The 18,237-nt window shown below is 35.2% G+C and overlaps 1 protein-coding gene across 3 annotated transcripts in view; it reads right to left on the reverse strand.

The window, feature by feature from the left end:
* Positions 1–17,931, reverse strand: part of slc25a36b (solute carrier family 25 member 36b) — a 39,681-nt gene extending 21,750 nt beyond the window's left edge. For all 3 annotated transcript variants that reach the window (XR_012391056.1, XR_011006362.1, XM_681507.8), the window contains exons 1-2: positions 17,545–17,931; positions 4,978–5,142 (exon numbers count right to left, since the gene is read on the reverse strand). Coding sequence is in view for 1 of the 3 variants with exons in the window: in XM_681507.8 (XP_686599.4) it covers positions 4,978–5,142; positions 17,545–17,585 (206 nt within the window). In the remaining 2 variants the exon portion in view is untranslated. The remainder of the gene's footprint in view (positions 1–4,977; positions 5,143–17,544) is intronic.
* Between the last annotated feature and the right edge of the window lie 306 nt (positions 17,932–18,237).

The following is an 18,237-nucleotide window of genomic DNA, read 5'->3' on the forward strand; positions in this document are numbered from 1 at the left end:
AATCACATTTAAAAATAATTCCTTCAAAGTCTCTCCAGATAACACTTATCTCATAATAACATTCATTTGTATTTTATTATTTTGTTTCTGCAGTGCTTTACAATGTAGAAAAACAGTAAAAAATCAGGACATTGCAATAGTTTGTGTTTTACATTTAGGATATTACTGCAATACTGATATTTTGGAGCAACTTCTCCTTTAAGTAGTGTGTCCAATATTGCATCTTGTATAATTAAAGTTCGTCATGTCTTGATTTAAAAGACTAAAGCGGTGGCCACACAGCATATTTCGACTTCCATTCATATGCATGCGACTGCAACAGACTGGAAACACATGCTCATGTGATAAGTTTCGCTGTGTTGGAAAGTTCAAGCTTGGTGAACTCTGAACTGCGAAATCACATCATGTGATTCCTTGAGACCAATCAAAGATCAAAACATGACCTCTCTGTACAGAAATTTAAAATATGGACCAATCGCTCACTTTTTGTCTAATCATCTTGTTTAATCCCACCCATTTTAACAGTGACGTACAACAGAATTTTACATTGCTTAAACTCTAGTGCGACCGTGGCATAATTGATGAAAAGCATCTGTAAACAGTGTCGAGACAACTGTAAATAGGAATATACCTCGGTCAATGTGACTTCCATTCAACAGTGAGTTTAACATTGCTCAGCTATTGGTCAAAATGCAATATCGGTGAGTACACTGATGAGTTTAACTCTATCCCAAATAAGGCCCGCAACAATAAGTGGTATAGGTTAATGCTGAATAAATGTTTTTTTATTTTTATTGGAGATTAGTTGGTGTTGATAAATATGTTATTATTTACTTTATATTTAATGAGTGAAATTATATTTGATTGCCCAGTTTAGAAAAAATATATAGCTTAAAGGGGCTAACAATTTTGACCTTAACATGGTGTTAAGTTGTCTCGACCCTGTTTACAGACGCTTTATGAACAAAACAAAAATCACATATTTTTAAATAAAAATAAAAAACTGCGATAATAGGCGTAAACCAGGTTCAAAATATTGCATTGACATCTATTGGTAACTATACGAAGCTTTGCGTCTCCATTTCACGCCTAAAGCAAACCATTGAAAGCAATGGAATTCCTCTTGAGTTGGTATAGTGACGCCAGGGGGCACCTTCGGCGTCCTTATATTGAGGTGCAAGGTGCGTGACCATACTTCAGTTTTTGACGCCTTCGGGGTGAGAATTAGTTGGACTTTAAGACCCAGCGGACACCCTGGTTTTGGTCATTCTAAACTCCCTTAGTCAAAGTTTGTCATCAAAATTGTTTAGTATTATTAATATTATATTGTTATCACCTGCAGAACTGTCAAGCATTTGTGCCACCAAAATGTGTTTCACGCACAAAAGACCCACAGTGGCTTCTTCTATCCCAGAAAACTCCATTTTCCTTTTGATATCTGGTGCCAGTTTATGAGAAAGTGATAATTTTGTTCTCTTTAGCTGCTTTTGCACAGTGATACCAGTAAATATCCGAGATTACCAGAACGACATTAGCAGTAAATTCAAATATGTGCTGTTCACACAGGCAAGGACGGTTTGGAATTTTCCCGGAAAGTACCATCCACACATCAATTCCAAAATACAGGTAAATTCTAACATCGTTAACGAGAAATGAGCTCTAAACGGCTGCGCTTGTATTTGTAAACCAAAAATAGGCCGGGCTTTTGGTTGAGGCTTCACTTTTATTAAAAAAGTTAGCATTTGTAGCTGCTTCTGTCCCAAAGACATCAGAAGGCAGAAGCGCTAACTGCAGCTAATAACAGCTTTGTTTACACATTTATTACAATCTACATTCCAAATTCTGTGGCTGGATAAGTATTGTCAACAACTTCGATAAAAACATATAGAAGAATACTTTCGCATGTCGTGGCGTAGGCTGTATTTATTTATGTGGAGGACTCCTTTAGCTGCTTTATTCGCAAATGTTTTATTCAATATTACAGTTTTGCACATATGTTTCAATTATCTTTGAAGGGAATCATAGCTATTGTGTTTTTTAGGTTTTTCCAATGCTACATAAAATACTACTTTGACCCACAAAAACTGACATAAAGTGGCAAATTAACCCATTTATCAACTTTCAGAAAGAGGTGAAAACGTTTCCGATATCTTTGTGGTTGCCGTCAAAGGCTGAGCATTCAAAGTCCAAGATACTCAGATGCACATTCACGTGTCAAAAAGACAAACATTGGCCGATTACGTAACAAACGATAACCCATTAAGGGAGAGTGCATGACGTCAGAACCATTTACCTACTTGATTAGATTGATGAAACCAAACTAAGTGAATCTAAATGTCTTCATACTAAGAATCTGGTAACTTTCTGTGATGTATGACTCAAGTTAAACCAAACAGACTAGAGGGCCGTTTTGAAAACTACAGAGCCACACACACACACACTCTTTAAGCAAGAGCAAAGTGCCAAAAATCAGTGCAAGTTGGTGTGAGGGCAGTGATTGGTTGGTCAAGGGGGAGTAGAAACCTCAGAGAATAGTTGCTTTATAAAGAAAACAGAAAGAAAGAGGCAAAGAGAGGGGATTACAGACCTCAACATACCTTCTGCCTTGGTAATGTATACATTTACATCTTATATAACAGGTAATCAACCATTGAACTACAATTCCTAGTTGGAAAACAACCAACAATCTCCAATTCATCTTGGCTTCTGCCTGTATGTAGCCACAAAAACAAAAATAGGGTCATATTTTTGGAAAGGACAACCAAAAGGGGTGTGTGCTTTGGTTGCGAGGACAGACCCTTAAACCATATTGTGCAAATGTTTACAAAACGCTGAGCCAACTCAACGCAAACTCAACATTCTCACAACATTCGGAGGTAACATTCAGACTATTCCAGTACAGGGTGTAGCCGGTCTCCAGCACTAAACCTGACATGATAAATCAAGATGAGTACATGTTCTAGTCTTTGCTAATATGAACAAATAAACTGTACAGACAATTCATTTGGGTTTGTGAGTACTGAGATATGATAAATGAGTGCTGACTGGATTTGTTTGTAATGAACAAAAATAAATATATGTTAAAATGGCACTAAATAAGGAAAAAGAAAAATTGCATCGCAAGTTTGAAAGAATAGTTATGCTACTTTTAATTTTGTTGCTTCGTCTGAATATCAACATGGCATTTTTTGAGATTAAGGTCATGTTCACATGTACATGGGTATTTTTATAAAGAATTTTGTTTTAAAAGGTATTTTTACAACTTTTGTTTAATAAAAAAAAATCTCTGTCCACATGAAAAACGCAAAAACGCACTGTGATGATGGGCATGTTGAACCAACAGGTGGCGATAATGACATTTTTATACTGAGTTTACATCAAACGGTGTATTAAGTACATTTTGTGAGTAAATTACATTCTGGTAAATCCAAACGTGAGTACAGAGGTGGATTACCGTCCGATGGTTAAACAAGTCAGAATACGCGACTGCATTCACATTTTCCGTGTTTGGTCGCTGACATTATGAGGCTAAAACCATGGTTATAGCCTTCACTTGACCACACTGTAGCAGGAATTTTGGAAAATCTTCACCCTGGCCGGAGTTTTCAGTCACCTGACACTGTTTTTCGTGTGGACAAACAGCCAAATACCCGTGTTCGTTTGGACAGGGCCAAACTAATTTAGTAGTTTGTGAAATTGTATTATTTATTGCATGTTGAAATAAAGGCAATTAAATATGTAAATATTAATCTGCCACTACTAAAGAACAAATTTACTATTCCTACTTTTTATTGGGATTCTGCTGTTCTTTTATTGCTTATTCATTTATTGAACTCAATTGTCCAAATAAAATAGTAAATAGTCAATTTAGCATTTGGTATTCATGACGCATAAAAAAATAAAGAAATACTATTAATAATTACATCTAATGTCATGAAAATATTTTGTAATAATTTAAAGAAGCCTTCTTGTCCCAGTTAGAAAATACAAAACTTTCCTTTCTTTTTTCGATGTGTGTAGGTATTGGACAACCACATAACTGATGATGATTGGTGTGTGTGTGTGTGTGTGTGTGTGTGTGTGTGTGTGTGTGTGTGTGTGTGTGTGGTACAACCACATAACTTTACATTTTGTCTGAAAGAAACTAAATAAACAAAATGTTTTTATTTCCTATAATTGATTATTTATCCAGTGAGGACTTGTTCATACTTTTATCAGCAGCAGGGTGGATTACTGTAACAGCCTCCTCACTGGCCAAAAAGACAAATCAAGACACTTGCAGCTCATCCATAACGCTACGTTCAGGATTCTGACCAGAACCAGAAAATCAGAGCACATTACACCTGGTCTTTACACTGGCTCCCAGTTACATTCACAATAGATTTTAGGTATTATTGCTTGTCTATAAATCACTAAATGGCCTGGGATTGCAGTACATTACAGATATGCTCACTGTATACGAACCAAATAGATCACTCAGATCTTTAGGATCATATAAACTAGAAATTCCAAGGGTTCAGTCAAAGCAAGGCGAAATCAAGACTGTAAACACATCTGTTTAGCTGTGCCTTTACTGAATGAGCACTGTGCTACGTCCCACAGATCGCACTATTATGTCTTTCTTTTCTATTTTTATTCTTTTATAACCTGTTTAACATATTTTAATCTGTTTAATTCATTTTATTCTACATTGTTTTTATTTTCTTGTTTCTTTTATTCCCGTTTATGTAAAGCACTTTAAATTGTGTATGAAATGATTGTTGATGCATCTTGATGTAAATATAAATGTGTTATAATTTATATGCACATTTTTATTTTCCCCAAGCAATTTATCCATTCCATGCTGCTACTAAACAATATTGTCATGCATCCCATGATATAGTACATCAATGTAATTCAAATCTTTCAAGAACTATTTTTAAAAAGCACTTACACGCCACTTACAATATGCATAAGATTTTAAGTCTACACGCATACCTGAGGCAGTGAAGGGGTCCCGGAGGGGCCACACGGGCCACGCTGGCTCCATTAACAGTGCTCAGATGCACCTCAGAGATGCAGAGCGTTATTGAGGAAGACTGAAGCCTCGTCTTCACCACCTCTAATGGACATGTCAGGATCGCACCCACCGTGCCTCCACATCTGAGAAAGGAAAGCAGACAAACAGTGAAGATCAGTGAGAGGATATCATGTTTTTTGTACATGCAAAGCTCTCCCACCAATTATGACCGCACAATATATCAATTCAACATCGATATCACAATGTGTGCAAGCAAAATAGACACATAGCACCACATGCAATGTTAGGATTTGGTCAACACCAGCCAAAACACATGAAATTTTATATTTATACTTTATTTTTAGGAGAGTTTATCATGTGCATGTGTTTTCAACCTCAAACCATTATGCAATTATTAGGGTTCTTACACTTTTTTCAACTTTAAATTCCAGCACTTTCAAGGTACATTTGTATGCTTTTCCGCACCTAATAACCACGGTTAAATACGTTTATTTATATTGTATGTACTTTTTCACATTTCAATCTATTGTGCTATTTTAAAAAACGAAAAATTGTTGAGCACTTTAGAGCATGGATTTATTGGGATAGTTCACCCAAAAAACGATTAAAAAATAAATGTAAAAAAAGTTTAGTTATGGATGAAGTATACTTTTAGGTTTGGTCTCTTTCTACAAAAGTTGATATCTCAAGAAATGAGCTTACAGTCAGATTTTGTTTGGGTGTAGTACCAACCTTTCATGACCAGTCGTTCATGATATTCATGATTCATGTGCATTGCTATTTTTTCTTTACAAACATTGGATTGTCGTTTCAGGTTTAAAAATATGTCTATAAAAATCTGACTTATAAAATTAAGTTGTCTTAAATTTCAGACGTTTAATAATCAAGTTAAGAAATACAAATTCAAAACATTTCTAATAGGACATAATCAGTATTATTAACTCAAAATTTTTAATAATTTAATTTAACACAATTCAAATTCAGATTATTTCGGCTTATTATTAGCTCCACAAATGCGCGCATTCGGTAAACATTTTGCAATGAAAACTGGTCGCACGACAACAATTTATGCACTCGCATAAATGCTCCCAAATATATTTGGGATCACATATTATAAATGTAGGTCACATAGACAAAATTAAAACATGTATATTGAGGTCACATAGACAAAATAGTGCTTGTATGCAACCAAAACAGTCACGATTTCAAGCCCTGCAAATTCAAGCAGGTTCAAGCACTTTGTCCAAAATCCAAGCACTTTTCTAACCTTGAAAACACTATATTAAAAATCAAGAATTTTCCAGGATTTCCAGCACCTGTAAGAATCCTGAATTATGAGTGTTCCTCACACTGGTAAGTGGGCTTGACAGTAGAAATCCCACTTTCATCTCTTTCTAGTGCACATTTGGACCAGACACTTTCTCATATTTACTCTGTATCTGTAGAAAAACATTGTGTATCTTTGAGCACAAGTGAGTGGGCTTGACAAACCACCTGTAGAAAAACTCTTCTCTCTATATGCACCACACACTTTACTTAAACTCCATCTTACAACTCAATAAGAAACACTATGTTTACCTGTGAATGTATTTAATTCAATTTATCTTTATTTCTGTAGCGCTTTTACGATGTAGATCGTGTCAAAGCAGCTAAACGTTAAAGTTTTAGTAAATTGAAACTGTCAATCCAGATTTCAGAGTTAAAGCTTAATTTAGTTTAGCTCAGCGTGGTTTAATTTTTACTGCTGAAAGTCCAAACACTGAAGAGCAAATCCATCGATGAGGAGCTCCACAAGTCCCAAAGCAAACAAGCCAGTGGTGAGGAACAAACTTCACCAATAGACAAAAGTGAAAGAAAAAACCTCGAGGGAAACCAGGCTCAGCTGAGCACGACCATTTCTCCTCTGGCCGAACTTCTTGCACAGAGCTGTAGTCTAGGCACTGGAGGCTGGAGAACGCTAGACGCCGATCGTGAGGAAACTGAATCCACCAAAAATCAAGTTGTGCTACTTACATTTTCAACCTTAAATACATGTTTTGTATAGTATGTCTACATCTATGTGTATAGTTAAAGCCCTCGCACCTCACACCTCTGAAAAAAATTTAACTACACGTCACAATGACGCATAGCGCAAGCTCTGTGATTAGTCAGCTTGGTAGTAGGCATGGGAAGAAAACCGTTTAAAGTATTCCACGATTTGGAAAAGTCAAGGTTTTAAAATTTTCTGCAATACCATTCCATTATAGCTCCATTATAAGTGTTTTTGACTAGTTTGTTTGTTTGTTATATGTATATATTATATGCAATGTAAAAAATTTTCAATATCGAGCAGCCCTGTCAGCAACGGTCCAAAGTTTGACCTCTCAATGTGGGGCAGTCATCTGGGTCAGTCATGCTACGACTCCTTATCTGAAAGCCACATGTGTACGATTTTTTATTTACGTTTATTTGTTTTGTTTTTAGGACAACAATATCTCCAGCAGAAAAGATGCTGTTTTAAATTAAATTTACATTTAAACAATTCAAGACCATAGAAGTCAATAATTCATTTAGCCTGGCACGTTTACTGCTCCAAAATATTTGAAATGTTTCTCAAAATAAAATATACTGCGTTTAAAAGGTATAAAAGTTTTTGTTTTTTACCCAGACATTTAAAAATAATATATTTGACCCTGAAACCGTGATATTTTATCCAAGTCTATCATACCGTCAGAATCTTATATTGGCCCATGCCTACTTAATAGCGCCAACGAGTGTAGGCGGGACTAGAGCCACGCAAACTCATTGGAGCGAGTGTTTACAAGTGTCGAGTCCTGTGAATGAGCTCCGGATGGAAACTTTTGCTTCGTGTTTACCTTATGATTTAAGTTGTTGCACATCCGCCGATTTCCGCTTCAAACTGATCGAGTTTAAGCTACTTGTACATTAAGGTAGCGTTCAGAAAAAAACAAAACATCAACGAAAAAACTCGACACAGAGGAACATAAAAACCTACTGCCAGCTAGTGTTTCGGAAGTGTTATTGCAGAGCAACACAAACAGCGCCCAGAAGTATAAATGCATGGCAACATGCAAGGGGTCACACCGATCACTTGACACTGAAGTATAAACCAGCCGTAACTATTTATAGTATGTGTATAGCTGGATTACCGCTCCAGTCTGAATAGATTTAAAACATGTCCACTGTTGTTTATATTTATAATTATTTAAATGATAATTACTCATGTTGCACACGGTCCTGCGAGACCCGACATTTCGCTCCACTTTAGGTCCAAGCATATAACAGAAAGACAATAAAGCTCAACTAGACTTGACTAAAAGCCTGTAACTGTGGCAGCATTTTGAGAGTTTAAAGCATTCAGGCACGAGAAATTGTACCATTTGTAACTATATAATAATGATTACATTTATTGAATTATTTATATTATAAATAACATGCTTTGTAATTTTATATTTTTACATATCTGTATACTTTTAAGACTTGCCAGAAAATCATAAAGCATTTCTCATTTCACTTGAATATTTGCTCCATTATAAGTGTTTTTGATTAGTTTGTTTGTTATATGTATATATTATATGCAATGTAAAGTTTTTCCAATATCGTGCAGCCCTGTCAGCAATGGTCCAAAGTTTGACCTCTCAATGTGGGGCAGTCATGTGGGTCAGTCATGCTACGACTCCTTATCTGAAAGCCACATGTGTGGAGTTGAACCTCACAACACAGATTTAGATCGTGGGTGATAGAGTTTCAGCTCTAATGTGAAAGGTGAGTTGTTGTTAATCATCTCCAACAGTCGCACTCGTGCTGGAAGATGTGGGTCAGCAAACACAGAAACCCAAAGCCATGCCTCACGTGCCGGGAAAAACCTGATAGGAGTGTTTTCCAATGGAAAAACAGCATTGGCTTGAGGTGAGATGCATATTATATGACAAATCTACAATAGCAGATATGCTTTTGGGGAACATAATTGATTATTGTGACAGACCTATTAATATTTACAAGTTTTCAGACTTCTCTAACATATCTTATTTTGTTTTCAAGAGAAAGAGGAAAGTAAAGTAGGCATGAAACAAGTGAAGGGAGAGTAAATCATTACAGAATTACCATTGTGAGGCAAACTAGCCTTTTAAAATCATATGAGTACTTTTATCATAATACTATGGAAATAAAAGCTAGTAATAACATGAGAAGATGAGACAAACATAAATCAAAAGCCAACATTTAATGAGTTCAGTTAGACCAGGGGTGTCCAAACTCGGTCCTGAAAAAGTTTAGTTTCTACCCCACTCAGACACACCTAAGCTAGCTAATCAAGCTCTTACTAGGCTTTCTAGAAACACTCTTGCAGTTATGTTGAGGCAAGTTGGAGCTAATGCCTCGTGTTTCCACTGACTGGTACAGTACAGTATGGTTCGGGTTGGTACGGGTCACCTTTATCATGCTTGCGTTTCCACCACAAAGGGTACCTTTTTGTTGGGCGTGGTGTACGACATGAAGTTTAAGTTGACGTCATGCTCGCTCGAATAAATGTCTACAGTAAAGCTGTCTCTTACATATCATATGAGAAGCACTTCTCACAAAACAGATGCTTTATACACATAAATACTTGTTTATAAATGTTTATTACTAACTTTTCTATGGACAGGAGTAGATTATAACTGCAGATCAATGACAGTGCAAAATAGGCTACTGTAACGTCTGCAATTATACAAAATAAATACATAAATGCAACATATATGAACACATACAGCCCCTTACGGTCTCTAATATATTATTAATTACAGAAAAACCACACACATCATACATTTAGGACTAATTTAAGTTCAAAAACACACGCAATATAGCCCACAGTCAGCGCAAACCTCTCATCTGTGTCTGTAATCTTCACCAGCACATGCAAACTCTGTTAGAGAGTCTTTGTCATTCCCAGTTCATAATAGTCCAAAAAGCAAAGATAAACATGGCAGTTTGTTCATGATTCAGGTTGTTGAACACTTTTGCTCCTGTGTTTTGCTGTGTTTATCCTTTTTTACCGCGCTTTACTCTCGCGCTTGACCTTTTCTTTCTGAATGGATCAGATGACGAAGACACTTCAACAATCATGCACACATTTTTATCATTAGCTCAAGAAGTTCGTTATATCAAATATAGATGTGATCGCATGCTCCCGGTAGAAAGTGAATACCGCTCACACTTTTAGACGGGCTCGTAAAGCAACAACAGGACACGGCAGATTTTGTTCTTCTTTGCACTGTGTCTGTTCATCAAGACGTCGACACGGTTTGTTTGAGCTCGGGTCATCCATGGCTCGTTATTATATGCATATGGTATGTCCATGTAATCTCTCGGCTGTGTATTAGTACATGGCGGATCCTTTGTTTACATTCTGTCTAGCTCCACAAGCTTGTGACATATCTTGGTAACCAATCAGCGTTCGGCTGCGCGTGTAGCTCCACCTTTTGGTACCCTTTCAAAAGGGTCCAGAAAAAGTGGTACGGTATGGTTTTAGTATTGACAGTGGAAACGGCCATAAAAGCGTACCAAACTGTACCGTACCACTCTTTGGAAACGGGCCATAAAATCTGCAGGACACCAGCCTTCTAGGACTGAGCTGGACATCCCTGAGTTACACAGAGAGTTAATGAAGAGCCAATCAATAATTCTATTTAAAACGCAGATCTGGTTTATGTGAGGACAGATATTTTTAGAGCATTGACTACTATCACTATGGGCACAGAATATTATTACAAGGCATGACAAATCGAATTCAGGAAAGCACTTACATTAAATTACTACTTTCCATTTTAATTTTCTGTAATTAGGGCTGGGAGATGTGGCAAAATGCAATCTCAATAATTATTTTCCATATTAAACAATAACAATACATATTTCTATAAAAGTTGTTAATGCTTTCAGATTTAGGAGTACCCCAACAATGCCTGAAGCCACAAAAACAAGAGGGTCCATTAAATGGCGTAACATTTTCAGCTGATAAATTTTCTGTGGGCAAAAATTCGGTACATTTCTAACATCAACACACTATTAGATGTCCATTGTTGCACATTTCTGCTGTTTAGTTGGCTTTTAGATCAATAGAGAGTGCAAAAGTCTAGAGCATATAATTGTTTTTGGCATAAATTGTGTGCGCCTTATTAATAGTCAATCAGTATACAGAATCAGTAATTGTGGAGTTCCTCAAGGAACCGTTTTGGGCCCCATCCTGCTTAGTCTGTATATAAATGACCTCCCACAAGTCTGTCCTACTATTAATATTCAGATGTATGCTGATGACACAGTTCTATTCTGTATGTGCATACGAAAAACAAACAGCTGGCAGCAAATTATTTAACCGAGGCACTAGTTCATGTCTCTGATTGGTTGTGTGAATCATATTTTAATTTGAATACAAGTAAAACGGTTTATATGTTCTTCTCACAATCATTGACAGTTAACCATCATCCTGATGTATTTGTTAAAGGAGATAAGCTCAGGGTTGTCTCTGATTTTAAATATTTAGGTCTAATTTTAGATTCACAATTGACATTCCAAAAGCATGCCAAGAAGGTCACTAAAATTGTTCAAATTAAATCAGGCCAACTTCAGGCACAACCTTACTTGACTAATAAAGCAGCACAACTTTTTATGCACTCCATGATTTTTCCTCATATTACATATTGTCTTACTAGTTGGTTTTAAATCAGTTGAATCACTTTATAAACAGGCACTTAAAGTATTTGATCAGAAGTCATTGTAATATAACACAAAAACAATATTTACTGAGCTTTGATAGTATGAAATATTTGGCTGATGCTTGTATGATTTTTACATTTTCTTTTAATTTTAAATGGATGTGCTCCACCTCCATTATGCAAGTTTGTGACACACAAGAATAATAACAGGGGAGTTTACAGGGGAGGCTGTGCTGTGCAGTTTAGATGTACAACTTTTGTACAATCAGTCTTCTCAGTTAGAGCCAGTCATTTCTGGAACACACTTCCTATGGATTAAAAGGGTGCTACAAATTATTCAACATTTAAATACAGGTTAAAGAAATGGCTAAAAGCAAATCAAGTTTGTAATCATGTGTAATTCGTTTGTCTAAGATTTTAAGAAATTGTTATTACATGTTTCATCGCTTTGTCATATGTAACTTTACTGTTTTTTGTATGAGTGATGATGTGTTTTTTGATTTTAAGTTGCCTTTTCAAATCTGTGGCAAAAGTCTCCTTTCCACTGCACACAATAAACGACAGTTTAACAATAATGATTATAACAATAATGTTATAATGTTTTATGTTGTCTCCACACTCCTTATAATATTTTAGAAGTCTGAGTTTCTAGTATTCATTCATTCATTGAGATGAATTGCTTTTGCACTCCTTTATTTCGGACACTGCGAGAACAGCTTCTCTCCCATGGTGCACGCCAGAACTGAAAATTTGCGACTGCCACAAGGGGGTGTATTCCGACAGTCGTGTCCAAATGTCGCGTGCAGTGGAAAGGCGGCTTAACTCTGGCTTATTTACAGTTCTACTGTTTATTAATGAGCATTGTCCCTGTTAAATAAAATAAATTCAAATTAAATTATTGTGATTCGATATAATATCGTTTATCAGCCCAGCTCTATATGTAATACCTATAACGCTTGGAAATATCTTGATGTTTCTGTCAATATATATTCTGTATACTGTAATGTAAATATATTGGTGGCTGAATTTAAGAGCTCTCAGGATTGTGGTGCTACATTATGCACAGTCATACTCCACAACACGCCATTTATTTTTAGGTATGTTCGATTTTCTGCCTGATTACAAATCAAGTGTCTGTCAGTGATTCATTGACTGAAGGTTGTGTTGAAAGTCAAATCATGAGAGACATTATCAGCCATAAATGACACTGCGACAACTACTGATTCCTGTGTTTCATCAGATTTATACTTCCGGCAAAAGTGCAACTAATTTTGAAATGTGGTGCAATCAACCTTCATTTGCTCTTTGTATAATATAATATTATAATATAGAAATGTATATGTATAAAATGTATAATATATAATGTATAATAATAATAATAATATTAAAAAAAAGAAAATCAATATTTTGTTCAAATATTAAGATCCGACATTGGACTTGATTATGCTTTAAATCTATTTTTGGAATACTGTAGATTATAGGGATGTAACGGTATTGTAAATACCGTCATACCGCAATATTAAATTTTTTCGATATTACCGAAGTCGCATGACTCGGTAAAACTATAGATCTTCAGAGAAAATTTGCTCAGGCGAATGAAGCGAACGGGAGGTAGCTGAAACTTCATTTCCCATCAGCCCCGGCGTGGCCATAATCCTTTGCGGTCTGTTGTCGCTACAGATCCAGTAATGCGGAAATGGAGTGTGCTGCTAGTAGCGGAGATGAAAAAAAGATGGAAATGATCGAACCTAAAGCGGGTGTTGTCGCCGCGCGCGTGCTGAATAGCGGTGCTGTCGCGCGCGTTCTGATCAGCTGTGTTGTGGCGCGCGTATTGTAAAGCGGACTGGACTGAGGCTGGACTGGACGGAGGTTGTGTCGCGTCGCGGGGGCACTTTTGATCGTTTTGGAAGGGCATTTTCTATCCAAGACTAAAAAGGGCATGTGCACTGCACAGGTTGAGCCCTATGTGTGCACGTGCCTGCAAGTTGGGGAATACGACTAATAACAGTCATGGGGACTGCAGAAACACAGCACTGTTCAGATTGATGCAGACATTGACTTGTACCGCAAAGAGATCTCTATCTCACTCATGGTTTGTCTTCTCAAGTGGGGGAAAGACAATGCACAACGTTACCCCACTGCTGTCAACATGGGCCAAGTCATATCTCTCTTGTCCCAGAAACCTCAGTCCCAAATGAGAGGGTTTTTTTCTGTTGCAGGGGACATTGTAAATACCCAGAGATACCAGCTTTTACCAGATTATAGTTATATGATAATTTTCCTTTAAACCCATCTCTATCTAAGTGAGTGATTAAATGTTGAATGTGATGAGTTTTCAACAATACTAAATTGAAACTTTATTTTTTTACATGGTTTAATAATTTTTTGTTATTAAAATTGAAGTTCCTGTTTCAAAGCTAACAGATAGATGGCTAATTTGTATGTCATTGACACTTTTGGCACTTTTTTGGAGTATTTTCAAAAGTTTTTTTTTTCCTGTAAATGATTCAATAAATACCGTACCGTGACATTCATACCGAGGTATTACCGAACCGTGAAATTCTGATACCGTTACATCCCTAGTAGATTACAGTAATTATATTTTTCTTTTTTTAAATAATTATTTTAATAAGACTTTCAGATTGTAAAGACAACAAACTAGCCACAAAATACCATGTATAACTTATTACATATAAATATATATCATTTATAATTAATAACATAAATAGATCTCGAAATTATAAATCTGTGATCCTGCTGGATATTCCAGCTAATTACATAAATCATAATTTAACAAAAACTCAATTGTTCTCTAAAACCTTAAACGATTGGTGTGGTGGTAATGACAGAAGCATTAAGTACTGTAATTTTGTTATGTAAAATAAAAAAATAAACACACATGCACTCCAATTGAACAGAAAATATTCATTTGAAAAACTGTAAACAGACTTTGCTTCCTTTCAGGACATTAAAGTTACAGATTAAAAAACACCAAACAAAATCCAGCATATAACTTTTTTTAAACTCTTGTTGTGAATTTCTCTGTCTGGCTCACGGCACCAAAACTTTTGTGAAACTCTAAGACAAGAAGTTATATAGATTATTTCAATTTATATTCCCACACTATATCACTCTCAAAGAAAATTAGAAAAGAAATAATGAACAAAAAAGTAAGTTATAACAACCAAAAAAAAAAAAAACTGAAATTGCATTTACCTAAAAAGAATAACAAAGTAATAGATTACAGACTTCTAGTCAATCTTAATCGTAGGGGAAAAACACACACGTTCACATTAGTTTATGTGTTTTGCTACATTTTTAGGATTAAGATTTTTAACTGCTACCCAACACAAAATAATAATAAGTTTCATAAAAGTTACACAGCCATTACATTTCACATGCACAAAGTGGTAACTTTAGCAGAAGCCTTACAATAGCCTGTTCAGTTGTAAAAGATATTAGGTTTGTGTACGTGTCAAACAAAACTTGAGCAAAAAAAAAAAAAAAAAAAAAAAAGCTATTTATGTAAGGTTGGTTTTACATGCATACATTTAGACGTTCTCCTTAATAATATAACTTCAGAAATTAAGTATTCTTTGCAAATTTTGGATAGGGAAATCACATTAGCAGCCAATGACTATCCAAGTGCAACATTGTTTACAATTAATTAATTTGTGCTAATGTTGTTTTGAAGTCATGTTTACATGTGATAATCTGAAGATTTTTAACTGTTTACCCAAAGAAACCAAATGATAATAATAATAATAACAACAGTAATAAGTTTTTCCCTATATTTACCCTATATAGTTTACTATGGTACTTTCAATATTCGGATTGTAATCACATGTAAGTATGACTTCAAAACAGCATTAGCACTATTTTTTTGACTGTGAATAATGTTGTACTTTGATAGTCATATGATTTCTAATGTAGAATTTGCAAATAATACCTATATTAAGTTATGATATTGGACCTTATGGTATATGATGCGCTACAGTAATTTTATTTATTTTTTATTTTTTTAATAAATAATTTAAGAAGACCATTGTGAGGAAACTAATTAAACTAGCACAAAATGACATCTGTATCTTATTACAGTTATATATCATTTATAATTAACAACATAAGTAGATCTCGAAATTATAAATCTGTGATCCTGCTGGATATTCCAGCTTTTTATGTTAATCATTAGTAAACAAAAGCTCAATTGTTCTCTAAAATCTTAAACGGTTAGTGTAGTGGTGATGACAGAAGCATTAGGTACAGTAATTCTGTTATGTAAAATAAAAATATAAAGTAATAACCCACATGTACTCCAACTGAACAGAAAATATTCATAACAAAAACTGTGAAACAAGCTTTGTTTCATTTCAATGCATTAAAGTTAAATCTTAAAAAAGGCAAACAAAATTCAGCATATAACTTTTAAAAGCTCTGAATCTCAAAGAAAATAAATATTAAACACAAAAATAATTGTAAGTTATTTAATAACTACAATAAAAAAACTGAAATTGCATTTTCCTAAAATGAACAAACAAGTTATATATTACAAACCTAATTCTATCTTAATCTTAGAAGAAAACACACACATTCACATTAGTTTTTTATATGTTTGGTTACTTTTTGCGATTAAGATAGTGTAAAGATTTTGTTAATAAAAGTAACACAGCCGTTACATTTTACATATACACACATTTGTAACATTCGCAGTAGCCTTACAGTAGGTTCTAACATAGCCATTTCAGTTTTAAAATCTATTTTGTTTGTGTATGTGTCAAACAAAACTCAAGGAGTAAAAAAGTTTGTTTTACATTCGTACATTCAGACATTTCGCAAATTCTACATAGTGAAATCACATTAGCAGAAAATTATTATCAAAAATAGTTCAGTCAAATAAATAGTGCTAATGTTGTTTTGAAGTCACATTTACATGGAATTCAGTCCGAATATTCAAAGTACCATAGTCAACAATATAAGGAGCATTTGACAAATGGTCATTACTGAGGTAAAGTTGGTTTTATATTCGCACATTAATTCAATGGCAACTTGTGACACACCTTATATTGTTTACCATGATACTTTGAATATTCAGTCTAAAATCATATGTATGACTTCACAACAACATTAGCACTATTTATTTGACTGTAAACAATGTTTTACTTTGATATTCATTGGCTGCTATTATAATTTCACTATTTAAAATTTGCAAATAACATTTTTGTGAAGTTTTATTATAAAGGAAAAAGTCTAAATGTGTGAATAATAAACCAGCTTTACCTTAATATGGTCATTGAGCGAATGTGTGAATATAAAACCAACTTTACCTCAAAAAAAAAGTTATACAATAAAATCTTAGGCCTAACTTAATTTTGGAAAACAACACACACATTCACATTACATTTATTTTTGTTGTTTTATTTGTTACTTTTTAGGATTAGGATAGCATCAGTATTTTTAATTGTTTGCCCAAAAGAAACCAAATAATAATAAGTTAGTAAGTTTCATAAAAGTCACACGTCATTATATTTTCCCTGTATTGTTTATTAGTATGGAACTTTGAATATTCGGTTTGAAGTTACATCCAAGTATGACCTCCAAACAACATTAGAACTATTTATTTGTGTACAATGTTGTACTTTGATAGTCATTTGGCTGATAATACGATTTCCAATGTAGAATTTGCAAATAATACTTTTCTGAAATCACATTATTATGGAGAAAGTCCGTATGTGTGAATATAAAACCAACTTTAAACAATCTCAATTTTTGTTTGTGTAAGGTTAACGTTACGTGTCAAACAAACTCGAGAAGTAAAAAAAGCTCGTCTTAACCTACCCTCCAGCAAACAGATGCACGAGTGTGTCTCTCTGGCTCATCTCGGCTCATGCTCTCCGGGATCAACCGGACTGGGCAGCAGAGTCATAAAAGTCCGTGTGGAGCTCATGCGGGTGGGTGTGAGTCCAACGGCCGCTCCTACACTCAGTGACCGACCTCAGAACGTCTCAACGCGGTTACACCCCCAGCAAACCTCCGCTGATCGATCCGCGGTCGCTTCTTCCACTTTAACTTCTGAAAGCGAGCCTGTGGAGAAGAAGTGACCGAATATCACTGATCTGGGTCAAAATCCAAACTGCAGGTCAGATGGAGTGGGGGTTAAAAGCGTGCACGTTTTCCCCGTTCGCAGTTCATAATCTTCGTGAACATTCACACATTCTCACTCCTGCGACGTAAACGCGGGGCTCACAGTTCACTCTGGCGATGGACCAATCAGAGGGCGAAAAACATAAGCGTCTATTGGTCAATTTCAGTTGACGTCACTAGAGCCCGCCTCCCCCAAACTCCTTTCACGTGATCAGTGCTCTTTTACATACAAGTGAAACGATTTCGTCAGATTCTAATTGTAGCTTTCAACGTTTTACACGTGCGCTTTACTCTGTAAATAGTGGCAAAAAAGGTCATGAAATCAGCGTAAATTTGACCTTTTCCACTGTCAAATTTAAACACTTTTCAAGCAATTTACATAAAATT

Source organism: Danio rerio, chromosome 15 (assembly GCF_049306965.1).
Source record: "Danio rerio strain Tuebingen ecotype United States chromosome 15, GRCz12tu, whole genome shotgun sequence".
NCBI classification, from domain to species: Eukaryota; Metazoa; Chordata; class Actinopteri; order Cypriniformes; family Danionidae; genus Danio; species Danio rerio.